At 38.2% G+C, this 27,847-nt stretch overlaps 1 protein-coding gene across 3 annotated transcripts in view; it reads right to left on the reverse strand.

Annotated features, from left to right (window-relative positions):
- Window positions 1–27,847, reverse strand: part of C2CD3 (C2 domain containing 3 centriole elongation regulator) — a 135,118-nt gene that overhangs the window by 57,118 nt on the left and 50,153 nt on the right. For all 3 annotated transcript variants that reach the window (XM_057552818.1, XM_007173720.2, XM_057552819.1), the window contains exons 8-20: window positions 27,432–27,579; window positions 24,045–24,199; window positions 22,620–22,826; window positions 21,963–22,075; window positions 18,679–18,797; window positions 16,669–16,791; window positions 11,972–12,466; window positions 10,114–10,265; window positions 7,622–7,868; window positions 5,710–5,890; window positions 3,794–3,977; window positions 2,648–2,820; window positions 1,430–1,553 (exon numbers count right to left, since the gene is read on the reverse strand). In XM_057552818.1, coding sequence (XP_057408801.1) covers window positions 1,430–1,553; window positions 2,648–2,820; window positions 3,794–3,977; window positions 5,710–5,890; window positions 7,622–7,868; window positions 10,114–10,265; window positions 11,972–12,466; window positions 16,669–16,791; window positions 18,679–18,797; window positions 21,963–22,075; window positions 22,620–22,826; window positions 24,045–24,199; window positions 27,432–27,579 — 2,421 coding nt within the window. The remainder of the gene's footprint in view (window positions 1–1,429; window positions 1,554–2,647; window positions 2,821–3,793; window positions 3,978–5,709; window positions 5,891–7,621; window positions 7,869–10,113; window positions 10,266–11,971; window positions 12,467–16,668; window positions 16,792–18,678; window positions 18,798–21,962; window positions 22,076–22,619; window positions 22,827–24,044; window positions 24,200–27,431; window positions 27,580–27,847) is intronic.

The following is a 27,847-nucleotide window of genomic DNA, read 5'->3' on the forward strand; positions in this document are numbered from 1 at the left end:
CTGCCAATGCAGGGGACACCGGTTCGAGCCCTGGTCTGGGAAGATCCCACATGCCGCGGAGCAACTGGGCCCGTGAGCCACAATTACTGAGCCTGCGCGTCTGGAGCCTGTGCTCCGCAACAAGAGAGGCCGCGACAGTGAGAGGCCCGCGCACCGCGATGAAGAGTGGCCCCCGCTTGCCACAACTAGAGAAAGCCCTCGCACATAAACGAAGACCCAACACAGCCATAAATAAATAAATAAATAAATAAAGTCTTAAAAAAAAAAAAAAAAAGAAGTTTCTGAGAATAAAGATGTGATTTAAAAAAAAAAAAAAAAAGTTAAGGAGCACTTGCCTCTTTCTTGAATTCATGTCCAAAGTGAGCTAGCCTGCCTCAGGATCATGATCTAGTTCTCCTTACTGGGCACCTGATACGTGCTAGAACTATGCTATGTGGTGGCGGGGACAGAGAGGAGTTCAGGCAGTGTCTGTGTCTACAGGAACTCACAGCCTAGGTGAGGAAAACTCATGTATGCAAATATTTGAAACAGAGTGATATGTGCTGCAACCAAGGTGCTACTAGACAAAGGACAAAGCACCGATTCTATCTACATGTAGGAGAGACAGAGGAAGGCTGCAAAGTCTTGAAGAAAACAGAAGCTTGTTTAGAGGACAAAAGGAGGAAGAACATCCAAATTAGAGAGAAGAATGAGTGAAGACCTGAAGGAGGGAAGAGAGGGCCATGCTGTTTATATATAGAAACAGTGTTTCGGGCAGAGAAAAGAGCAAGACAAAGGCCTTGAGGGGAAAAAGAGCGTGGTGTGTTCAGAAGTAATAAGAAAGCCAGTGCCTGGAATGGAGTGAGTAGAGCAGCAACTACCAGGAAGAGAGGAGGTCATAAAGATAACGGGGTCAGATCATGTGGGGTCTTACAGCCATTTTAAAGACTCTGGCTTTTACTCTGAATGAGATGGAAAGGCATTGGTGGGTTTTAAGTAGATGTGTGTCAAGACCTGATTTAAGTTTCCATAAGATCACTGGCTTCTGTACTGAGAACAGACTAAAGGGGAATAAGCTAGAAAAATAGGAGGTGGTACTCAGAGATTGAACATGAGAGACTATAGAGGAGGTGTAGTGGTGATTGGTCCTGGCATGGTTGGTGGGCATAGGGTCTGACCTTGGGAATAAGAGGGTAAGTAGGGTAGAGGATAAAATCGCTGGACAAGGTCAAGGAACTAAATTGCTAATAACAGTTAAAACAGCAAAATTTGCAAGTGATTTATTCACTTATATTCCTATATGCTTTCTTAAGAGAAAAAGAGTAGAGTTGTGTTTAATAAACTGGAAATTGTACGCAAGAAAGTTTTACGTTATTTGGGCATCACATATCATGTGGACTGCAGTGGAGAAAGGTTTGCTTTGAGAACTGCTTTTCTAAGGTGAACTTACTTGGCTGCTGCTTGCAAACCACAGGCTCTGATAATCTGGACTGAGATGCAGACGGCTCGGGCTGCAATAACTCCCTCCGCTGTCCTTGGAGTACACCTGTACCTTAGGCCCACATCCAGTAAACCTAAAGAATGAGGGCAAAAGGAAAAATGAAAAGAAGGTTGGTTGGAATAATCTCTGTTCTACCAAACCCCAAGTCTAGTCAGGAAGGAAGAGAGAGGATAAACACTATAACCCTAATGAACAATATGGGGCCTTAGCAGTGAAACAATCTGTGGTCAGAATCACATTATATTATTGTACTTTAGGATTAATAAAGCAGAACAGACGTCACTATTTTCACTTTATATCCAAGGAACTATGGCTCAGAGATTCAACTGCTTGCCAAAATCACATTAACTATCAGAGGCAGAACGTAATCCCAGTTATTTTTATAGAATTGAGATGGACTCTAACCTTTCTTCTTTTTTAAACCTTTAAAAGGTTTTTGCACTCATATATTTCTGTCACCCTCCTACTACCACCACCATAAACATCTTCACATGCCATCTTTTTATAAAAATTCTCCTATCACATTTCAGGGAAAGCTTTAAGGAACAATAGAACAAGCTATCAGTGAGGGTCAGGAGGAACAACTCAATCTTAATCATAGCAAGATAAAACCTTTTGTTTGGGCAGATACTCTACAGTAAGAATGAACAGTAACTTGATTTAGAAGGCTAATTCTAGTTATTCATGATGTATTTGGAGGGTGGGTCATCCAGATGGAACCATTAGGATATAATTCAAAACTCCAAATTCTAACTAATCTCTTCTAACTTTAAATCCTGACTTCTTCCTCCCTCACAGTGAATTCCCAGTTCATGCTGACTATATTCTTCCAATCCTACATCATGTTGCCTTAGAATAATAATTCTCTGAGTACATCTATATGATACTTAGGTTTTATGCCATGAGGGCTTATCAAATACTTGCTGAAGTTAGAGGTGAGATGAGACAAGCAACATTTATATACAGAGTCTACATAACTATGAATTTTCTAAAATTATATGCAAAATTTGCAGTGTATATTCTACACTCATTTTCTAAGAGAAGGTGTCTCCTAGTTTTTATCAGATTCTTAAAAGGGTAAGTACCACAAAATGTGAAGAATCACTAATTTAGAGAGAAAATGGATATTTATATATACTAGGGAAAGATAAACTAGTCTTCAATTACCTGATGATTGGTTCCTTAGTTCATTCCTATTCTCAAGCCTGGGGGTTAAAGGGAGATTAAAGGTCTGCATTCCCACATCCTCACGGCGCTGCATGGTTACAGTGGCACAGATCCTCGATAATGGCAAGGTTCCTCTGGCGACCATCTGGTCTCTCACATTAGGATAATAGTACCTGTAAGCCACAAAAGCACAAGCTGTCAGTTGAAAGAATAAGGTGGATGAATGATTCACTCTGCCCCAGGGATCAGCTTTCAGTATCTAGTTATCTTTGGCGCCTGATTGTTCTGTATTTCTGGTATACAGCTGTGGCTGTGTCTGGCTGGATTTACTGTCCATTACTTGGAGGAAGAACCCCATAAATTATACCCTGTGTTCAAGACAAAGCCCAGCTTCTCACAGGCTTTCTGTTTGAGGAATCTGCATCTGGCTTGGCCCTTTGGGAGTAGCCACTCCTGAGAGCATCCATCCTGCAGCACAAGTGGTTCTAAGTAGTGCAGTTCCAATCTCTTCTATGGCTTCAGGCCCATGTCCCTCAAATCTGAAGGGGCGATGAGGATCTGTTAGTACCTACTCTATTTCCTCCTCACGTTAAAATTATTTTAGTTGGTTTATTGGGGGTGAGGATGCAAAGGGGGAGGTTAAACATCTGTATTCATGCCATTATCTTTCCTGGAAATCTGCCGAAGTCTGTGCCATGAGTGGAATTATATTTTACAAAGGCCACTCTTCTGGTGGTGGGAAGAACGGATTACAAGAAACGATTCTAGAAGTGGGGAGACCAGTTAAGAGGGTATTACAATAATTTAGGCATGATATAGTGAGGGCCTGAACTATATAAGGCAGAAAGAGAAGCAGAAAAAAGGTGACTGATACATTTAAGTGACAGTAGGAGATAAAACTAAAACTTCTCTTCCAAATGTAAGTAATGATTAGAAGTATGAGATACAACTGCTCCCAAGAGCCTAATAACTGAACAGATTTCAGTAAAATCTGGACAAGAGTCATTATCAAACCTAAATAATATTAAACAGGGCAGAAGGGGGCTCTTTGCTTGCTTATAATTCAACCTGGGCTAATTAAGGGAAGGATGCTCTGTGACTGTGCACTTCCTTCCTAGGCACAGGCATGGGTTCTCCACACTGTACCTGCACCAGATTTCAAACTGGACTCCACCTCCAGGTACAAGCCCGTGTGCAGAGAAGGCACCGAGTAGGAGCCTTTGCACTGGAATTTCAGCTGGCAACAGGAGAGAGTGACGGTGCTCACTATTAAAGATGGGGTCTGGAACGCAGAGTGTGGTTGCAGATCTGAAAGCCTTCAGAGTGAATCCTTTGGAAAAGAAAAGCAGTTCAGAATAATCCAACACATCATTTAGTGTTTTACAAGGACTTCCCTGGTGGTCCAGTGGTTAAGAATCCGCCTTCCAACGCAGAGGACGTGGGTTCGATCCCTGGTTGGGGAACTAAGATCCCACATGCCGTGGGGCAACTAAGCCCGCACACTGCCAACTATTGAGCCCACGCACCACAACTAGAGAGCCCGCGTGCTGCAACTACAGAGCCTGCACGCCCTGGAACCTGCAGACCACAACTAGAGAGAAGCCCACATACTGCAACAAAAGATCCCGCAAGCCGCATCTAAGACCGGACACAGCCTAAATAAATAAATAAATAAATAAATAAAAGAAGTGTTTTATACGTAGTTTTACAGTATGTTAATATCCAGTATTGTTCAATTTTATCCTCAGAATACTCCTGTAAAGAAAACAAAGCAGGTATTGTTTCTCCTACTACACAGATGAGGATATGATACCTTGATGTTACATGTCAACCCAAAGGTCTTAGAGCTAGTAGGTCACAGACCTGGAACCGGAATCTGTATCTTCTGACTGTATTACTCCTACCAAGGTCCATTTCCCTAGCAGCTCTGGTCCCGAGATGCCATGGTAATACAGAAGAGATTCCTTTGTTGGTAGACAACGTGTAAGAGTTCCAACTTCTTCACTTCCTTACCAACACTTATTAGTCTGTTTTTAAAAAAATTATAGCCATCTGAGTGAGTGTGAAGTGGTATCTTGTGGTGGTTTTGATCTTTATCCCCCAAATGACCAATGATGTTAAGCATCTTTTCATGTACTTATTGACCATTTGTATATCTTTAGAGAAGTGTCCATTCAGATCCTTTGCCCATTTTTAAATTGGGTTGTCTTTTCATTACTGATTTATAAGAGTTCTTTATATCAATATATCCTGGATACAAGTCCATTATTTGAACCTCAAAACCAATACTGGCAGCACTTTCACGGTTATTCAAGGACATGCTCAGAATAGCAGAAAATTTGAGTCACCCAACTTGCTCATTCCCAGCTGAGATCAAACAAGGTGACACTCTGTCTTCTTGTTTTAGCTCTCAGAGATGGCCAGAGGATCAGATGGCAAGGGACAGTGCAATGTAGTGCAGGGGCTCTGGCTCTGGGGCCGGTTGGACAGGGTTTGAATGCCAACCTTGGCACTTGTTAGTGGGGAGGCCTCAGTCACTAACACTCTGAACCTTGTTTTCTCTTCTGTAAAATAAAGAAAATAGAATCTATGAGGATGAATTGTTTTAGGATTTAAGATTATGATCTATGTGAGATATGTATATGTACATATTTTCCCCAGGAGCAATGGTTTGGTATTCTCTTAATTCAGTGCTCTTGAAGACTTTATAGAATATAACTACAGTGGATAATGAGAATCAACTGTCTGTTAATAGATGATAAGAGTGAGTAGGCATGTAAATGATATAAAATGAGACAAAATGTAAATAACTGACGGACCTAGGTAAAGGGTATACAGAAGTTCTTTGTACTATTTTTGTAACTTTTCCATAAATTTGAAATCAAATCAAAATAAAATTAAAAAACAATTTAAGAAAAGTAAAAACTCAGGCTATCTCCTGTACTGCCCAGGTAAGGCTGGAAATACTGAGGAACATAAAACTGACTCAGGAAAAAAAATCCCTAAGCATACTCAATAAAAGAGCCACACAAGAATGAGAAAGCCTAATCTCCCAAACCTACCATTTTCAAGGAACTCAGGTCCTTTCAGCACACTGGGTTGCGAGTCTTGAACTGGAAAGTAGTACTGGACGTAACAATCTGCTTCTCCCCAGACTGTTGCCTGAAGAGGGGCGAGCCCTTTAATCTTGTCTATAAGGAGTTCAAAGTGGTGCTCCATCAATCCATTTCCTTGGTCCCCTGCCTATTAAATGAAACAGAGATACTGGGGAGCTTTAAAGAGTAATTTGTATAGCGTATTCATGCTTCTCTATGAAGTCTGAGAATAGATGAAGAAATAAGCATAATTGGCTGATACTAAAACAGATACTTAATTTTCATTGTGTATAAATCTCACAACTGTTCACTGTAATCAGATCAGGCAGGACTTACTCTAGGCTGTGAGACTGGGTCAATATTAGGAAATCCATAAATGTAAGAGAGTGCACTAATAGAGGAAGGAAAAAAAGTGACTATCTCAATACGGCTAAAAAGGCATTTGATAAAATTTAATCAGATGTTCCTGATTCTTCGTACACTAAAAACAGAAGGCTATTTCCTTAATAGGATAAAGAACACATATTTGAAACAAGTTTTCATTTACTTTATTATTATTATTATTTTTTTGGCCATGCCACATGGCATGTGGATCTTCCCTGACCAGGGATCAAACCCGTGCCCCCTGCATTGGGAGCGTGGAGTCTTAACCACTGGACCACCAGGGAAGTCCTTAATTATTATTTCTAATGAAGTTAGGAATAACACTGAAACTGTTTATTAATGGGGAGGTAGTGAATACACTGTTACTGAAGGCACTTCTACTACTAATATGATAAATATATAATAGAAAAAGTTTAGAGTTCATAACAAATAAATAACCAAAAAAAAAACAAAACAAAAACAAAACCAATAACCTACTAATAGGTATTTTCTTAATAGTTCTTTCTCTGCTAGAGACATTAAATTTGTCATTCAGATTAAAAAACATAACATACTTAAATGGTGTGGACACTGAGACTTGGCTATACTAATAAAGACATCAAATGTAAGATAGAGGAGGACATGATACAGTGGACTTAAAGAGTCAGAAGACCTGTGTCTGAACACCAATTCTCCCATTCTCAGCTGTGTGACCTTGGACGAGTAACATAACCTCTTTGATTCTGTTTCATCACCTAAAAAAGAGAATGACAATGACCTACCTCATGTAGTTGTTAGGGGAATAAACATGATAAAGTGTGTCAATGTGCTTTCTCAACTGAACAGCACTGTACAGAACAAATAACTTTTAAGTTATTAGTAGAAAAGCAAGGAACTTCACTTTAACTTTCCAACATGGATTTGGTCAAGAAACAGAATATTTTGCTGGTTTACATTTGGGATCACTCTTCATCTCCATCCCCATTTTTTCCCCCAGATTACCTTTTCTTTTTTTTTCACTGAGACTATTTTTTTAGAGCAGATTTATGTTCACTTCAATTTTTTTAAAAAGGCAATTAAGTTAGTAAATTAGAGGATTAAGATCTGGTTGTCCAATTACATTTTCTTTATAAATTCAAGGAGCTCAGAGGGACACAGGTATCCATTTAAACCAAGAAAGAAAAATACCAATGATTCTTTTGAGCTACAGCAAGCATTGAAGTGCAAGTATGTTCTTTTGTTGAGCCTTTCACTATTGAAATAAGAATTTGGGGCAATGGTTTCATTAAAACACGCAACATAAAATGAGATTACGGTGCTTGAAATTTGCTAAGAGAGTAGATCTTAAGTGTCCTCACCAAACACACACAAAAGGTAACTAGATAAAATGATGGATATGTTAATTAGCTTGATTGTGATAATCATTTCACAGCATATGCATGTTATCAAAACATCACCTTTTAAGCCTTAAAATAAGATTATGTTTTTTGTAAACAATCAAGTGTTTAGTCACTACCATAGCAACAGATGCTACAGATGGCTGGTCCAGGAAATGGGCTGGCCTGGGGTTGAAGGGAGGAAGTGTTCCTTCTTCATTCTTTAATCTTTGCAGTGCTATTATCTGATCTGAAGAACCCATAGCTAAAAAGACTCGAAGACTCCCATTTTGGTGGCCTGAGAACACATCAATCACAGGCATGTAGCTGTCGACAGCAACAACTGGATATTGAGCGTCAAGCAGCAGGCGAGAAATCTTGGGATCTCTAAAGGGAGAGAAATTGTGCACGAGTAAGTAACAATCATCAATCATGTCACAGAGTTGCTTCATTTCTTACTTGGCTTGTTTTCTCAGTTTGTTAAAATGGATCTACAGGGACTTCCCTGGTGGCGCAGTGGTTAAGAATCCGCCTGCCAATGCAGGGGACACGGGTTCGAGCCCTGGTCCGGGAAGATCCCATATGCCGTGGAACAACTCAGCCCATGCGCCACAACTACTGAGGCTGTGCTCTAGAGCCTGCGAGCCACAACTACTGAAGCCCGCGTGCCTAGAACCCGTGCTCCACAACAAGAGAAGCTACTGCAATAAGAAGCACGTGCACAACGAAAAGTAGCCCCTGCTCGCTGCAACTAAAGAAAGCCCGCGTGCAGCAACGAAGACCCAACACAGCCAAAAATAAATAAATAAAATATTTAAAAAAAATTTAAAAAAACAAAGGAAACAGTATACCAATTCCTCAAAAAAAATTAAAAAAAAAAAAAAGGATCTACAACTAGAAAAGTAATGGTGGTTCAAAAAAAATATATGATTCTATCCATAATCCATCAAACAAAAATGACCAGGCAGATAAGTTCTAAACTCAGCAATTTGACAGGTGGGGGGAATGTGTCTAACTTACTCTGTATCATCATGGCCCCAAGGCTTGCTGAATAGCATTATTTTAGAGGTAGGCAGTGTGGTCAGCTAGAAAAAGTATAGATTTTAGAGTCTGGCAGATAAGATTTGAGTAATATTACAAATAATATCGGCCATTTACTGAGTACTTACTATGTGGTAAGCACTTTACAATGTTTCTATAATCCTTCTAACACAGCAAAGGTTGCTATTATCCACTATTCACAGATGAGAAAAAAGTCCAAGTGCTCTTCATTACACCATGCTGAATCTCAGATCTGCCTCTTATTTGCTCTATGACTTTAAGTAATCAATGTAAGTTTTAAAAGTCTGTTTCCACATCTGTAAAATGTAGGTAATAAAACTTCCATCAAAGGGCTGTTGTTAGGACTAAACAGAGATAACAAATATAAAATACCAACTTGATAAGTGCTTAGTAATTGATAGTTATTACCGCTTTATGCTCTCTCGGCAATGAATGGGGTCTAAGGAAATGAGAAGGAAAGGGGAATACCAGACCAAACTAATACCACAACAAAAAAGGGGAAAAAGCCAAACGCTTACAGCTGACAATGACATCCATGATTCCAGCAGCACTCCTTAGCCTGACCAGGCTTCCCAATGTTACCATCATATAAGTACTTAACTGTTCACTGAAGGCTTACCCATTTATTTTCTCAATGGATCCTCACAACTGCTCCAAGAGGGAGATAGGAGATCTGTCATCACCCTCATTTTACAGATGATGAAAACAAAGGCAGAGAGGCTGACATCTCCAAGTTAAATAAGTTTCCTCATTTGTATAATGGGGATAATGACAATACTTCCTGGGGTTATAGAAAGGCTCTCATCACAGTGAGCCACAGTGAGACAGTGCCCGCAACAGTGCTCTTTGCAAAATGTAAAATACAGCATTTAAAACACAGAACCATGAGAAGGCTGTTAGGAAAGAGGTCAGTTCTAAAATAATTAAAAATCACTACCTTGAAACAAAAAATGAACAGTCTGTACTGAGGATAGAAATAATCTTCAGATAAATCAATACCCCATCTAGGTTTTGAGTAGTGATAAGTGAGGTACAGCAATCAAATCTGAAGGTCTAAGAAACAATGCTCAGTACAGAAATCTTGCAAATGGCTGATGTGAACAATAATAACTGAAGTTTGGAACAGAGAGATACACCACCAGTTTTTTGAGGTGATAACTTGGCAGTTGAGTATCTTGGTGAGGAGAGTGGACTACAGAGCCAGACTCTCTGGGTTCTAACCCTGGTTCCACTACTTACAATATATATGACAAGTTATTTAACGTCCCTGTGCCTCTGTTAACTCATGTGTAAAATAGGGGAAATAAAATTTACCTGCCTCATGAAGGACTGTTGTGAGGATTAAAATGACTTGATATATGTAAGGTTTTAGCTTAGGGCCTAAAACATGGAAAGCAGTATCTGTAATATTGCTATAACATAGGAGAAAAAGTAGCAACTGTGGTGAAGTTGAGAAAAGTCCTCCAAGGAATTATTGGGTTGTTCATGTTTGCAAACCACAAACATTCCTCTTCAGTTCATACAAAGTTAAAGATGTAAAAAAATGAATACTTCAAAAGGTCCTATTTACTTGAATGACATGTAAAACTGATGGAGGGGGAGTTTCACCAGCCCGAGCAGCTTGTCCTGTCCTGGGCTCCGCACCTTGTTCCAAGTTTCAATTACCATCACATTGTTCTTAAGCCTTTCCAGGCATTTGGAAGACAGAGAGACAGGAATCACCTGGGGAGAGGAACAGCCGAAAAAAACAAAACAAAACTCCACATCTGAGACAAAGTATTAATTTATACTTTTATTCAACAAGCATTTACTAAAGCCTATTTGTGTGCCAAGCACAGTGCTAGGAGCTGAAGATGTCAAAATAAAACCCACTCTGTAATCCTCGGTCTAAAGCCACAGTCTTGTGTTAGAGACAAACACATAAAGGCCAAATACAAAATGGCATGAATTCTCTGAGGACAAAGCTCATATAGATAGGGCTTCTGGGACACAGGTAGGAAAAGAGGATATTCAGGAAATGCAAGTAGCTGAGCACAGCTGGACTATCTAGTGTGAAGAGAAGAGTGGCCTGAGTTGAGACTGGAGAAGTATAGGTAGTTTTAAAGGGTCTTGCAGTCCAAACTTAGGGTTTGGATTCTATCCTGAAGGCTACAGGTAATCACTGAAAGGCTTTCAGCAGGAGAGTAAAATATTCAGGTTAGTGTTTTGCAAAGATCATTCCTGTTGGTGCACAGAGGAAGAAATGGACAGGGAGAGACAAGAAACAGGACAGTCTGAAGGCTAGGTGGAATGAGAGTGAGGGTCTGAAGGAAAGCAGTGGCAATGGAGTGGAGATAAGAGAATTTATTACAGAGATAATTAAGTTTGCAGCATCTACTGGATTTGGTGAATCTTTATGTAAGAAAGACTCAAGGACAACTTTTAGGTTCTGCCTGGGTTTCTGAGTAAATTATAATATGAATAAGGGCAGACAGGAGGAGGAGGAGGAAGAGATTTGGAGGGAATAATAAATTCAGATTTGAATACATCTGAATTTCTTCTTCCATTTACACATCTTTATTGGATACCTGCAATTTGCCAGGTGATGCGTTAGGTGCCAAGAGGAAAGTGCTTTTGAGATATCCAGGTGGTGACGACCAACAGGCAGTTAGACACAGAGATCTGAAACTACAGGGAAATGCCTGGCCTGAAAGAAGTGTGGATTTTGAAGTCATCTTCACACAACTGAAGCTATGGGAGTAGATGTGGCAACCATGGGGAAAAGAGGGTTGGTTTGGAAGAATGCCAAGGATAGAGTAATGAATAGGAACACTAATAATTAAAAGTAGGAGAGAGGAAGAAGTACTGGGATCACAACTCTTTTCCTAGTTTTCCTACTGGCCCAATGACTGAAAAAAAACAGTTCTTGAGTCAGGAAGAAAATAAGAGGAGAGAGTTATGAAAATCAAGAAAGGAAACAATTTAAGTGATAGCATCAAATTCTACTGAGAAATCAAGTAAGATGAGTACTGAAATCAGTAGAGGAATAAATGAGATTGAGGAAAAATAAATAAATAAAATAAAGAAGGAGAGATTGGAGAAACAGAAAAGAAAGAAGGAAGTTCAACTGATCAAAGCCCTAGAGGAAGCAGAAAGGAACAGAACTCAATTCAGGCAAAAGAAACAGTGCGAAACCATATCAACTGAGATAGAATAGAAAGAAATAGACACACAAAAAGTTTTAAAATGTTGGTAACGTCTTTTCCTCTTCCCATACAATAGTGGGATTGGATCTGCATACCAGATAATTATAAAAGTCCCTCCAGTCTGAAAATTCTTGTTTTTTTTTAACAATGGAATTATGATTTGGGAAACATACTTCTCTCCCCTCCCCAACTCCTGCCTTCATCCTTAATGCATATGGAATGTTAAGACATGTACAAAGTTACCTGAGAAAAGTTAAAGACTGGTTTTGTTGTGCCCCATGCAATGACAGATCTGGTGACTTCTTCTGTGCTGAAGAGCTTGCAATTTAAATAAACATTGCATGATGGTTGTTTCTCAGATTCTCCAGTAATGAAGTCTTTCCCATCTGGCACCATCAATAGCACATGCAACAGCAAAGCACTTTCTTTTGTTGACACATTTATCTGATTTATCAAATCGTGAGAGGCTGGCACAGCCGTGAAGGTTGAAGGACTTAGTACAACAGGGCTTGGTGACTTTGGGGTGGGGAGCACCAAATTTTGTGTTTTCTTTACAGTTTCTTCATGAATTTGATTTAGGTTCTGTGGATTTTTGGTACAGGTAACATGTTGACTAGGTTCTGGCAGTGTCTTATCTGGACTTGTAAGAGCACAAAGTGGGCTATGTTGGGTGTTGCTACTTAACTTTGTATTGACACCAGCGAAATCCTTGTTATCTATAACAAGCTCCACAGTTACCTATAGAACATAAAAGGAAGAGAGTTAATAGGAATATTTTCTAGAATCAGAATCAGAATTTTGGAGCTAGGAGCAGCAACAGATTGTTAGGATATAAATTAATTCATCCTCAAATACCACAATAGTAGGAACATTAATAGACTGCACATACATCACCTTACCAGGACTAAGAAAAGCTAGGCCGATGATTTATTAATAATACAAGATGAGCCTAAAACATCATCTTGTGCCATAAATAAGTAAGTGCTCAGAAGACAATGGAGACATATTTAAAGGACACAGAATCCAGTTGAAGGGGCTCCCACTGGACAAATCCAGGACAAGTTGAGTTTCAAAATGAAAAATAATAGTAGTGGATTATAACCTTTTTAATAACATAAGAATCCATGAGTCCATACCAATATAAATAAATAAGGGAGAAGGGACAACTCTTCTATATAGTAGAATGCCAAATAATAAATGCACAGGGAATGATGGAGTTAATGGTGAAGTTAGAAAATCATATTCTTTCAAATATCATAGTAATAAGTGATTCAGGGCTTCCCTGGTGGCGCAGTGGTTGAGAATCTGCCTGCCAATGCAGGGGACGCGGGTTCAAGCCCTGGTCTGGGAAGATCCCACATGCCGCGGAGCAATTAGGCCCATGAGCCACAATTACTGAGCCTGTGCGTCTGGAGCCTGTGCTCCGCAACGAGAGAGGCCACGATAATGAGAGGCCCGCGCAACCGCGATGAAGAGTGGCCCCCACTTGCCACAACTAGAGAAAGCCCTCGCACATAAACGAAGACCCAACACAGCCAAAAATAAATAAATAAATAAATAAAATTAAAAAAAAAAAATAAGTGATTCAGATAAACCCCAAATAGAGGACATTCTACAAAGTAACTGGCCTTACTTTTCAAAAATATCAAAGTACTAAAAGACGAAGAAGGGCGGCAGAACTGTTCTAGGCTGAAGGAGATTAGAGATGACATTTAAATGCAATGGGTGTTTGCTTCTTGAGTCTAAGATACAAACCCATGTAGTATTTCTGACACACTTTCACTTATTAATGACTGTTAATGGCCTATAATCAAACCTTTTCCATTAGCTATGCAAATAAGACCATTATGTAAATTGAGGTTAATTAATCGTTTAAAGGTTCATCCCTTCTTCAGAATTAGCTACCCTATGATCTTTAGCTCTATCACATATCATATGAATAAAGGTAATAAAATAAATTTAATTCATTAAAAATAAATAAATAAATGCAATGCATGATCCTGGACTGGAAAAAAAATGCTACAAAGGGAAGTATTGGCATAGTTGGTGAAATTTGAGTATGGACTACAGACAGAATATACTATTGCGGTTAAATTGATCTTTATAACTGTACAGCATTATGTATAACGTTGCCTTTGTTCTTAGAAAATACACACAAGAAATTAGGGAGAAAGAGGTTTAATGTCTGTAACATATTCTCAAATAGTTCAGAAAGAAATTGTGTGTGTATGTGTATAGAGAGAGAGTGGGGAGGGAGACAAAAAGAGAGAGAGAAAGAGACAGAAGAGGTAGATAATTATAAAGCAAATACGACAAATAATTGCTGAGTCCAGGTAAAGGGTATATGAGTTCTTTGTAGTATTTTTGCAATTTTTCTTTAAGTTTGAAGTTATTTTTAAAAGTTTAAAATGTTAAAAAGTAAAAAAGGATGTGGGATAAATGATGGAAGAATGAAAGTGGTCACTATTACGAGACTTAATTACTAGAGATAAAGGGGACTTGCAGCTCCTTTTATTTAAAACCCACAGCAAAGTTCTTTTGCTCTACTGAATATAGACAGCAATCTATTTAGAACAGTACTTCTCTCAACAAAGCCAGGACAGAAACAATTTCCAGTCCATCAACTCTATTTATTACCCCTTTCTGATTATAAACCTTGCAGTCTAGAATGAACTAGGAAAGCAAGAAATAAAACTTTGGTAGTGGAAGGATAATGTGATGTTAATTTTTTGCAATGGTAGTCGAACAAGTTTTTAAAATTAAATGGTATCTATTACTAAGAAGGCCAGGAAGAGGGCAGAGAGGGCTTCCAAGAAGAGGAAGCAGCATGAAAATCAAGAACAAAAGCATGGATGCATAACCCAGCACAATACTTTAGCAATTCTTTACATAGTTTGACATGGCTATTGGTAGGGAAGCTGGAACAGAGAAAGCTGCAGTGGTCAGCTGGGGTCATATGGTATGCCCTGTATTTTATCCTCTGGGTGATGAGGAGTCATGGAAATGTTTTATGTATGGCTGTGATGATTTCAAAAGCTCACCAGTACAACAGGACAAAGCTATAGTGAAGCCACACATTCAAATTCTTCCACCTAACGGGAATGTAAATTGGTGCAGCCACTGTGAAAAACAGTATGGAGGTTTCCCAAAAAACTAAAAATAGAACTACCATATGAATGAGCAATTCCACTCCTGGGTATATATATGAAAGAAACAAAAACACTAATTCAAAAAGATACATGCACCCCAATGATACCAGCATTATTTACAACTGCCAAGATATGTAAGAAACCTAAGTGTCCATCAACAGATGAATGAATAAAGATGACGCTGTACTTATACAATGCAATACTATTCAGTCATAAAAAAGAATAAAAGTTTTGCCATTTGCAACAACATGGATGGACTTACGGGTATTATGCTAAGTGAAACAAGTCAGACAGAGAAAGACAAATACTGCATCACTTATACATGGACTCTAAAAATACAACAAACTAGTGAATATAACAAAAAAGAAACAGACTCACAAATATACAGAACTACTTAGTGGTTACCAGTGGGGAGAGGGAAGTGGGAAGGAGCAATACAGAAGTAGCAGATTAAGAGATATAAACTATTATGTATAAAATATGCAACAAAGATACATTGTACAACACAGGGAATATACCCAATATTTTATAACTATAAATGGAGATAATCTTTAAAAATTGTGAATCACTGTATTGTACACCTGTAACTTTTATAATATTGTACATCAACTATACTTCAATTAAAAGAAAATGATTAGGGCAAGCTCTAAAAAAAAAAATTCTTCCACCTAAGAAACTGATGCTTCTGAATAAAGAACCCTCTCTCCGATGAATTACACATAGCATTCATCCCACCACACACAAACTCAGCCACTTCTCTCCTTGTTCACTGCCACTACTCTAGTCCAAACTATCAATCATTTCTTTTCTGGACGAATGCAACATTTTCCCTCCTGCACCCTACAATATTCTCTACCCAGTAATCTTTTAAAATGTAAATCAGATGTCACTTCCACGCTTCAATGTCCTTTCTTGGCTCTTAGGATAAAAGCTAAACCTTTTACTCTGACCTACAAAGGTCTGAGCGACATGGCTCCCGCCTGCCTGTCCAATCTCCCTTTTGGCTCACTATCCTGTGGCAACATTCTGCCCCTTGATGAAGTGAAGCCCATTCTCACTTTAGGGCCTTTGCATGTGCCATTCTTTTCTCTGGAACGATCTTTCCTGTGCTTTTTACTTGGTGGCCTCTTCCTCTCATTCTTCAAATCTCACCTTAAATGTCACCTCCTTAGAGAGACCTTCCCATCTCCTACTTCCTCCCAGGTACTTACTATCACATTGTACCATTTAGTTCCTTCCCAGCAGTTTTTTTTTTTATTATACACGTGAAATTCATTCATTTACTTATTTTTATTTTTTATTAATTAATTAATTAATTTTATTTTTGGCTGCACTGGGTCTTCATCACTGTGTGTGGGCTCTCTCCAGTTGCAGCAAACGGGGGCTACTCATTATTGCGGTGCACAGGCCTCTCATTATGGTGGCTTCTCTTGTTGCAGAGCACGGGCTCTAGGCGCGAGGGCCTCAGTAGCCGTGGCACGCAGGCTCAGCAGTTGTGGCTCACAGGCTCTAGAGTGCAGGCTCAGCAGCTGTGGCACACGGGCCTAGTTGCTCCACGGCTTGTGGGATCCTCCGGGACCAGGGCTCGAACCCGTGTCCCCTGTACTGACAGGCAGATTCCCAACCACTGAGCCACCAGGGAAGCCCCCTTCCTAGCACTTTTGTTGTCCTGTATTAATATAAGCTGCAAGAGCAAAGATGCTGATTTTCTTGTTCACTGCTATAATCTCAGGGCCAGCCAGTAACACATGCTCCATAAATACTTGACTACCTGAATGTGAATCTACATACCTTGAGGGGGCCAAGTGGAGTCTGACCATTTTCCTGTTGCACTGGAAGCTGGTCACTGAAAGAAAGCAGCTCAGACTGAATGACAGCTCTCAAAGGTAGTGATGCAGATCCAATGACTTCAGGCTGAGAAAAGAAGGAAAGAAAAAGTTTAGGTTAAAGTAAAGAGAAGCCACAAGGGACTTTAATTGAAGTGACAACATATGATGATTTATAAAGGAATCCATGCTTTATGAAGTCAGTAGCTTAATTATTTGACTGAGGCAACTCTAAGTGGGAGCCCATATTCTGTCATTTTGTTCTCCCTTCTGGGTTTTACCAATTCTCCCTGGAAGATTAGAGAGGGTTTCATGAGTCACAAAGAGGTCAGAAGATTATCTTTTTATATTTTTAAGAGTTAGTTCTTACAAAAAATGTTCAACTTCACGCTTAAAAATAAAAAGTACAATTAAGATGATGCAAATGTTTGCCATTAAAGCTGGGAGAATTATAAAACATGCCCGATGCTATCAAGGCTATGGAGAAACAGGGGCTGTCATATGCCTGAAGTTGGGAATATAAACTGGCAACATACTTCTGGACAGGAAATTTAGCAATAAATATAAAAAGCTTTTAATATTCATACTCTTTTGCCCAGTAATTTCACTTTTGGAAATTTATACTGAAGAAATAATAAATAATACATAAGAAGCTTATATATACAATGTATATTTTAAAAGTTAACAATGAGAAATAACTATATGTTCAAAATCAGGAATTATTAATTATAGCACATTCCTAGAATGGAATAATATATAGCTATTAAAATGATGTTTACTAAAATTTGAAATAATATGAAAATATTCGTAATGTTTATTAGAAATAGGGTATTAAATTATATATAGTAAACCTTCACATATTTATAAAATTACATGGAAAAGATTTACATTTTTGAAAAAAATGAATAAAAATCCTCAAGACAATGTTAAATTAAAAAAAAGCAGGATAAAAATTGCATATAAAATTATCCTAACACTGTCAAAGATTTACATATATAATGTATTCATTTGAAAAAGATAAGAGATACACATAAATATTAACAATAGTTATTTCTCGGTGATGAGATTATAGGTGATTTTTGTGTTTTAAAAATATTTTTCTATTAAAAACATGTATAATTCTTTTATAATTAGAAAAAAGCCTTAACTACGTGATTCAATGCAAATATACTGAAATGCTTATAGAGGTTGTCTTGAGGTTGTGAAATTATGTGTTTTTCCTTCTCTTCCTATTTTGCTATATTTTCCAAAATGAACTTGTATTATTTAGATCTCCTGAAAATACAAACAAAAAGTAAACAAGATGCATTCCTCATACTATCCATACCAAAGAGGAGGTCAAAGATTATAAAAACTACTCTTTTAATTGAAGGAAGTAAAAACTGCTCATGACATAGTTTGATTTCTGTGGTACCAGTTGCAAGTGGATTTTATAAACTTGGAATTAGCTGATAAAACTGCTACCCACATTATATTATTTTGGATATGGGATGGATAACTTATGTATTCTGTCTGAAAAAAGAAAGTAGAGCCTCAAATTAAGGCTACTATCCTGTATCAATCCAAACCCTCTATAGCAGGGAGCATAGTAAAGAGGTTAAGAACTTAGGATCTAAAGACTCGGGATAGAGTCCTGGCTTTGTCTTTTATTAGCTTGGGTGATCTTAGACAAGTCACTTCACTAAATCTTGGTTTTTTTCATCTGTAGATTGAAGATAATAAGGTATCTAATTCACAAATTGTTTTAATGATTAAATTTGATAGTGTTGTTCACGTAGAGCCTTTAGCATAATATCTAGCCTATAACAAATATCAAATAGAAATTTAAAATTATAATAATAAACAATAATCATAAGTATTAATATCGTTTGAGCCTGGAGAATTTCCTAGTTTAGGTAGGAATATAATTTTAAGTATACTCCAAATCCCTAGTGTGAATAAATGGTAAGGCAAAGGTCAAAATCACTTGAAGTACCTTTAACTGTGGGGTTTTCTTTGTGTAAATTTGGAAAGTAAGATTGGAATTCCACCAGTGTTCTATCATTGGGCCACCGAACTGTACCGGAAACACAAATCTCTGCTGGAATTTCACCACTGTAAGGAGAACCAGACACATAAGCACATGTCATACCACCCAACTAGAGCCATCTCATCAATCCATGCCTTGATACCACCCACCTCCCTTTCAAATCTAACTAAGATCTCTTTCAGGAATCCAGTCAGTGTAATTTCACAAAAGTGTTAGGGTTATTAGGACTGAAGGAACAGAGACAAAGAGAAAATCCTGGGTACAGCACAGAGAAGATAAGCAGGGCTATGTTGCTCTGCTTTGCTATGAGAAATGAATGTCAAGCGTAGGAGCACAGGATGTGTAAAGAGACATACCATACACTTCACTGGGTGTAAGGTATGACCAGTGTTTTAAAAGACAAGTTGATAGGTAATGTAATGAAAGAAGGGGGCTGGCTGGATGTGGGACAATGAGGGATAAATGAAGAGAAGAACTGAATCAAAAACTGTAATAATGAAAATGAGTTTATTTTCTGGCTGAAGACTAGGGGACTTCTCCCGTCACACTTGTACAAGGTTCTAAGTACTGATCTTAGTTTGCAGTGTGAGGCAGAACGGAGTCTGTCTTTTCATAGATGGAAAGGAAGGGGTTTCTGCTGTAACAGCAAGTGTAAATGGGATAAAGTGATGGTGGTATCTGAGTCTGTGCTCACTGCTATGCGGATTTAACAGGTTTAAAAAAAAAAAAGGAATTTGGGGCTAGAATCATTTGATATGAATAAGTTCTGTTACTTACTAATGAACCACTTCAGCCACAATTTATCACCTGTAAAATGATCTTCCAGTCCATTCACTTCTAGACCCTTAAAATGGATCTGAAGAACCCACGCAAAAAGGCCCAGTTACAGAGAATCCACTATCTCTGATATTCATTCAAACTGCCCATTTGACCTACTGATCTCTATCCTTGCCATCTTACTTCTTGACTCTTTTTATTTCTTTTGGTACTCATGGACAGGATCTGGGTCTTGCTATCTGGATCCATCCACAGGAACTGTGAACAAAAGGTCTGGGCCCAGCAAGCGCACACCCACTAGACCACTTTACCTGCTTATCCCACCACGGAAAGAAAAGTAAGACAACACCTACACCTCAATGGTGTGCTGAGAGGATCAACTGAGGTAACAGATAAAAAAGCACTTTAAAACACTATAAAATCTTTTATGTACAAACAGAACTGTATTTCAACCTGGTGCTACTCAGATTTCTCCTTACTACTTAAGTATGTTTTGGTACTATATTATTGTATTTGTCATATAATTCTCTGTTTCTTAAGCTTATTTTTTTTAAAGTAAGTTAAGGCAATAATGGAAGAAGAAATTCATGTAAATAAATTGCTAACAATATGCCAAAGAAGACTTTTTTAAAGTGTTGGAAGGGATCCTGAAAATAACTTGTCCATTCCATATTATTGTTAAGAGAGGCCCAGAGATGAAAAGTCATTGTGTCTAGGGTCACACAATTAACTGTGTGGTATAACCAGAACTAGAACTCTTCCAATTCCTGGCTTGATGCTTATTCCACATGTCCCATACTATCTTTCTCAGAAGGACCAAGGGAGAACTCAATCGCTGTGGCCAATAATAATAATAATGCATGAGAAGCAATATAGATTAAGAGCACACGATTTGGAATCAAAAAGGTTCTAGTTCAAATTCTAGTTCTACCATAAACCAGTTGTGTTATCTTAGACAAGTTACTTAACTGATTTATGCCTCAGCTTCCTCTTTCTTCATCTGTGTGTGTGTGTGTGTGTGTGTATGTGTTTTAAAGGATTACATGATTAATATATATAAAACACTGAGTAGAGTTCTTGACACATAATTTAGTGCCCAATAAATGTGAGCTAGTATTAGTTACATACGACTTTAGAGTTTAATGCTTTTACATTCATTATCCCATTTGACTGTCCATTAAGCCCCTGTGTAATACAGGCAGTCCTTGCTTTGTAGATACTATGTTAACTGAAACTCGTGCATATCAGAACTGTGTCCTTGCTGTACCTCAGTTTTACAGATGGGGAATCTGAGGCTCAGAGAAGTTTTAAGGAACTCATAAATGTCCTGTAGGTAGAAGGAGGTAGAGGGGGAAGACCTGAGAAAAGAATCCAACATTTCCATTGTAAAGCAATTATACTCCAATAAAGATGTTAAAAAAACAAAAGAATCCAACATTTTTCTTTGCATTGGGGTTTGATAAAAACAGTTTAATTGCATTAAAGCTCCTCAAACACATTGACTTCAGCCAGCAGAATCAAGTATACATTCTCGAATGCTTTTCACAAACCTCCAGAGCACCTTCTGTTGCTATCGATAATTTAAGCATACAGAAAATAAACATATGAAAAATTTTAAATGCCCTAATTCTTCCTTACGGTGATGGGGAAAGTGAAACAATGTACTCTAGTAAAAGAGTATATTAAATTACTTTAGGTGCTGTTTTTAAGGGTAAATAAGTATTTATTTTAAACGCTTGTGCTGGATATACTCACATCAAATGAGAAATGATACATGTGCAAGGTTATTCACTGAAGCACTGTCTTTAATAGAGAAATATTGAAAACAATTTAAATATTAAAAGTTGAAAATATTACAGCAAGTCCAAAAAGCCAGTCACAAATATCACATATTATATGATTCCATTTATATGAAATGTCCAGGATGGGAAAATTGAGAGAGACAGAAAGTAGATTAGGAGTTGCTTAGTGAAAGGGGGCAAAGAGAGAATTGAGGAAAGAATGCTAATAAGTACGGGATTTCTTTCAGGGGGGATGAAAATGTTCTAAAATTAGATTGTGGTGATGGTTACACAACCTATAAATATATTAAAAATCATTGAGTTGTATACTTCAAATGGGTGAATTGTATGGTATGTGAATTATACCTTGATAAAGCTATTTTTTAAAAGGGAAGAAAAGAAAAACATCAATAGTTGAAATAACATGATCTAAGCATCAGGAGTTCTGAGTTACAGTTTCAGCTATGTCACTGCCTTTCTGCCTTGCATCAGAATAGTCATAGCACCTCTGGGCCAGTTTCCTCACTTGTAAAGTAAAGGAATTAGATTCACTTCAAAATTCTTTCTGCCTCTAAGATTCTATGATAATACAGGAGTATATGAATAATTAGGGATTCAAAAATTCTTCCAAAGCCAAAATATCTAAGGAGCAGAAATCAAGTTCTCTCTTACTTCCATCTGTAATTTTACTGGATGCGAGTCGAACCACCTCAGTGATCAAAGCTGTCTTTGTCAATCCATTTTTGGAAAAGCCCACAGGAAAGTGATATTCCACAAAGAAGGTGCTAAAAAATCAAAACAAGAAAAGTAATTTAAAAACAAACCAAATAATAAACCTATTTTCTCTCTGATAAATCCTACATATCTTTCAAGGTCCTATTTTTAGAACCTCAGGTCCTCAGAGGACCGACCTGCTCTTTTCAAAGCCTTCACCAGTCTTGCGTTCCCACAGCACTTTTCATATAGAACATCTCTTTTGGCCCCTAAAGCCCTATCATATTGGGTTGGCCAAAGAGTTCGTTCAGGCTTTTCTGTAACATCTTACAAAAACCCGAACGAACTTTTTGGTCAACCAACAGACAGCCATTTAAATGTTTCTCTCTCCCGCTGACTGTAAGGCATGGAAGAATGGAGCCTCGGTCTTAATTTTCTTTATTCTCATACTTTTAACGCTTGGGATCTAGTGGGGGATTCACTACATTTTTGTTGATTGAATAAAGCATATGAAAGCACTTTACAAATCATAAAGTACTACGTAATTATTTATTATTACTACCAGACACACTTTCCAGAAATGTCAAATTTAGTTTTCCCATGTTAGAGACATACCGCTTTTTTGTTGTCAGCTTAGGTGGTCTCCCAGGAAAGCTTTTTTTGCCAGGCGTCTCCTGAGGACTATCTGGAGGAACTCCCATTGTTTCAATGATGATTCTGACTGAATGTGTTCTACCCAGAAGGGCCAGTCTATCCACACTTAGGGTCATCACTTGGGCATCTTCTGGAGTATCTGATAGCATCTGTTGTTCAATCAAGTTTCTGAAAGGAGTTCATATAGACAGTGAGGCAGATCGTCAGAAGCCAAATATGAAACGATCTAGTTGGTACAGGCAAGAGGAGGAAGGAGGAAAGGCAGCAGGCATCTTAATTCACAAGTTATCAAGGATTGGGAAATGGCTTTAATCATAATTCTGGTCCTAATCTACATGAAAGAAATCTCAAAAAATGTAAAAACAGGGACTTCCCTGGTGGTCCAGTGGTTAAGACTCCGTGCTCCCAATGCAGGGGGCCCGCATTTGATCCCTGGTCAGGGAACTAGATCCTGCATGCCGCAACTAAAGATCCCATAACAAAGATCCCACATGTGGCAACAAAGATCCCGTGTGCCACAACTAAGACCCATGCAGCCAAAAAAAAAAAAGTAAAGGGCTTCCCTGGTGGCACAGTGGTTGAGAATCTGCCTGCTAATGCAGGGGACACGGGTTCGAGCCCTGGTCTGGGAAGATCCCACATGCCGCAGAGCAGCTAGGCCCGTGAGCCACAATTACTGAGCCTGCACATCTGGAGCCTGTGCCCCGCAACAAGAGAGGCTGCGATAGTGAGAGGCCCACGCACCGCAATGAAGAGTGGCCCCCGCTTGCCACAACTAAAGAAAGCCCTCGCACAGAAACGAAGTCCCAACACAGCCAAAAATAAATAAATACATACATACATACATACATACATACAATTAAAAAAAAAAAAAAAGACTCTGCTCCGAGTGCAGGGGGTGTGGGTTCAATCCCTGGTTGCTGCACGGTGCAGCCAAAAAATTAAAAAAAATTAAAAAAAAAAAAAGAGTAAAAACATTCTTGTAATCCAAAGACTTATTATCTCCACACAAGTACAGAAACTGATATAACAGAATTAGGTTTTCAACAAGGGATACAGACTTTACTTCAGTTATTCACTACTTTAATATAACTACTATCATCACTTTTGTGTATTCCTTTTCATTTGCTTTCTTTATGCATATTTTCTACATTAAGTGCAACAGAGCATACATACAACTTAGAATTCTGCTTTCTCCCTTAACTATTTTATCACATCCATCTTTTCATGTTACTGCATGTTTAAGGACTGCAATACTTAATGAGTTACTGTAACTCAACCAGTCTGACAGTGTTGGCAAACACAGGTGATTTCACTTGAAGAGATCTTGTGAAAATAATCTTCCTTTGCTTTTGACTCTAAACAAGCATTCATAAAGAGGCTCACCTATTTTTCTTGCCCACCGCCTTCTTCTTCAACTTATAATCATTTGACTCTAGAACCTTAGAAGATCTGGCAAGAGCTTTTGACTGGCTCATTTTTTTAGAAGGGACAACATCATCATCTCCACTGAAGACATCACTGACACTGGTATCAGATTTCTATGGGGGGAAGAAACAAAAAGAGAGGCACTAAAAGATAACTGCTTTGGGGATAGTGGTAATGAAAACATTTCTCTAAAAGTAGTAATCAAAAGAGACAACTGACACCAGGGAGATAATCCTGTTTCTCCTGGCTATACAAAAATAATATGAAGTTCACAAAAATAACCTACAAGTTCAGTTCAAAGAAAATAAATGAAAATAGATTCTTCTTTCGAATTCTCAATAATAATAACAACCACTATTTACTGACTGCCTTCTATGTATCTGGTACTATGTTAAATGCTGCATGTGTATTTCTAATACTTAGTACATTCCTGTAAGGTGTCCCCATCTCAATTTTTACAAGTGAGAAAATGAAAGCTGAGAGAAGTTAGATAGCTTTGTTTACGATTCACAGCTGTAAGTAGTAAAGGCAGATCTTGATCTCCATGAGTTCCAAAGCCTGTATTTCTACCACAGTTTGAGGGAAAATGATGGCACAATATCACCTAACTATATGGGTGCAAAGATTCTACTTTTTTTCAGCACTCTATACTCCTAATGACTCATTCTGCTTTTAATCTTGCTAAGATGAACTGTTTATTATACGTCACAAATTTTTGTAATGGCAGAACTGGTGGGTAAGCCCCCTGTAATTTTATCGTGAGAAAAGGCAGCTGGAACTGACTAATCAGCTCTAACACAAACGCAAAATAAGAAGACAGCGTTACAGTTATTTGGCTCCAATTTTAAAAAAATCTTGCTGTTATAAATGCAGGAGACCAATCCAAAGTAGTTTTAAGCTTATCACCTCCAACTCCCTTTTTTCAGCATCTCAGGGTGTATAACGTATTGACCTGTCATAAGGGTAACAAATTAATAGTTAAATAGGCATGATCAGAATGTCCTTCTAGGAGGCAATGTAACTTTTCCAAGGTGAAATTACAAAGCTTTTTGCTCTTAATTTTTTCTTTGTTAAGTGGCAGCTTCTAAAAATGGTTTTCACAAGGTGATCAAAAGCTAGATGGGTCCATAGCCTGAAGAAAATTAGAGTAAATATAAACCAGGTTGTTCAAAAGCTCATAATTTCAGGAAACAAAACCACAGGGTAATGCTGAATTTCTAAGCTGTGGATGTTATTCAATATTAAGAACATTAAACACTGACATGAAGGAAGGACATGAGCATTCTAACTCCTTGGTCTTCCCAGTGCCTCAAGGCCAATTGGTTCACTCCTTCTTCCAGTAAACAAACATTTTCTAAAATTATTTTGTTCAGATAGCATGGGGGATTACTTAGTACCATTCACACATTCATTCGTTTATTCATTAAGAATTCACTGAGTACTCAAATTCTATCAGGCTTTGTTTTACAGGTAATAAAAAGATAATGAAGACATGTTTTTGTTCATGAGGAACTGTATCATACAACATAAGGGCTCTAAGAGAGGTATGTGCAGGATATTGTGGACACTCAGGCAACAAACTCTGCTTAGAGGAGTCTGGGATGGTTTCTTCATAGAGGTGATGAGTTGATTTTTAAAGAACGAAGAGAAGTTTACCAGATGTATAAGGGCATTTCAACATTTAAAGTAGAAGGATCAGTATGAGCAAGAGATATGGGGATGGAAAAAGCTACACTGTGGAGTGGTGAGACAATCAGTATGACTGGAGTCTCCAGTGGTTACAGGGCAAAAGTGGGAGATGATGTTAGGGAGGTTAAGTCAAGATCAGATTCTAATGCTATGCTCAAGACTTAGGAGATGGTGTGTTCTAGTGGGAACAACATGGGCTTTTTGCCAGACAGACTAGGGTAAGAATTCTAGTTCTGCCTAATTACTAGTAATTAATGTCTCTAAGCTTTTATTTCATGATATGTAAAAGAGATAACACTATCTCATGGGGCTAGTAAAAGAATTAAATGAAATAATGAATTTAAAACATTTGGTACAGTACTTAATAAATAACAGGTAACGTAAATTCCCTGGCACACAGAAAATGTGTACTAAGTGTAAGTTCCCTTTCTCTTTTCTCCTACAGGTAACATAGTTTCAGTGATGACTTTTAAGGTAGAGAGTCATGAAATCCTAACAATTCACAGTATCTTTTAAGTCCATCTCCTCCTTTCCAATCCCACTGCTGCCACTCTCATTCTGGCATGCTCTCTCTCTCTCTCTGTCTCACACCTCCAATAACCCAATGGCTTCCTTTCTGCTCCCATTATTCTCCCCTCAGTTGACCTCCTACATCATTGCCAGATTAACATTCCTAGAACACTATTTCAGTCATGTCATTTCCTCCTCACTCGACATTCAAACGCTGTTACAGACTGCTTGCAATGCGCTAGCCTGCCTCGTCAATGTCTCTTCCACACGAATTCTTACCCAGTCAAATTAGATGCCTTGTAGTACACAAACTGCTTCTCTAAATAGGTCATTCTTTCTATTCCTATTTCATATCGTTTATCTCTCTGAACACTACTTTTCAAGTCTCAGTTAAAATCCCTTATCCCTCACGATGCTCCTTCCTGACAATCTCATGTAAAAGTCCTCCCTGCTTCTTCTGCACCCTGGTCGCCCTCATTGCTTTTCCACTGAGCTAGTTATAAACTACATTGTATTTCAGGTGTCTTTGCAGACCTGGAGAAAAAGAAAATAGGGAATATGACAGCAATCTTCACAAATATGATTATTTGTGGAACAGTGAATGAACTCATTTTGTATACACTCTAGAAGATGTTAAACCAATGAATAGAACATACAGCTTGACATAAGAAAGAACTTTGAAAATGCTAAAACTGCTTGAAAAGAGAATGTTCTGTCTTAAGGGTCAGTAGAGGTATTTGTCCGCCATGAGTAGAGGTGTTTCTGGAACCCCTGTATCAGAAAAGATACCAGTCAAGGGTGGTTCTGAGGGTATACCTACATTAGCTCTTCCTTGAAAGAGCTCTTAGGAAGTCATATAACATATTAAGATTATAGGCTTTGGACTCAGGTAAACTTGAATTTGAATCCTGGCTCTAACACTTACTTGTTATGATGTGTCCTTGGACAAAATAATTAATCTTAGTAGGCTTATCTCCTCATCTGTAAAACGAGGATAATACTCTCCTCTTCAGATTGTGATTATAATTAAATAAGGTATGTAAAATGGATAGCTTTCTGTCTGGCAAGTGGTAACATGCCTACACCCACTAATATTATTAACACTCTTGTTCTCCAATTGCTAAAGTTTCAGATTCAGTGACTTACAGGTGCTGTGTAAAACAAGTTCTCCAGGAGACTCTGGTCATACTGAGGGTCATTGGGCTCACTGCTGCAATACACATCACTCCCAGGAGATGGGGAATCTGGAGGAGAGCCTAGCCCGTCCCAGTAACGACCTTGGGATAATTCAGCACTGCAGAGATAAGAAAAACAAAGCAGGGCTTTAAGTTTCAGCTGAGCTATTCTTTTTTTATTAAACGTCCTGAAGTTCTAAACATGGAAGAAAATATGTTAAACAGAAGACTTACATTAAACAGAAGATTATCTGATAAATAGTTTCATACTATATTCCCCCTCCTCTGGGGTGTCAACAGCTAGCACTCAAAAAATACACTACTGACAGAGATTGTGATCTCATTCATTTATTTAACAAACATTTTACTGGGTAACTATTATGTGGC

This window comes from Balaenoptera acutorostrata, chromosome 9, assembly GCF_949987535.1.
Source record: "Balaenoptera acutorostrata chromosome 9, mBalAcu1.1, whole genome shotgun sequence".
Lineage (NCBI taxonomy): Eukaryota > Metazoa > Chordata > Mammalia > Artiodactyla > Balaenopteridae > Balaenoptera > Balaenoptera acutorostrata.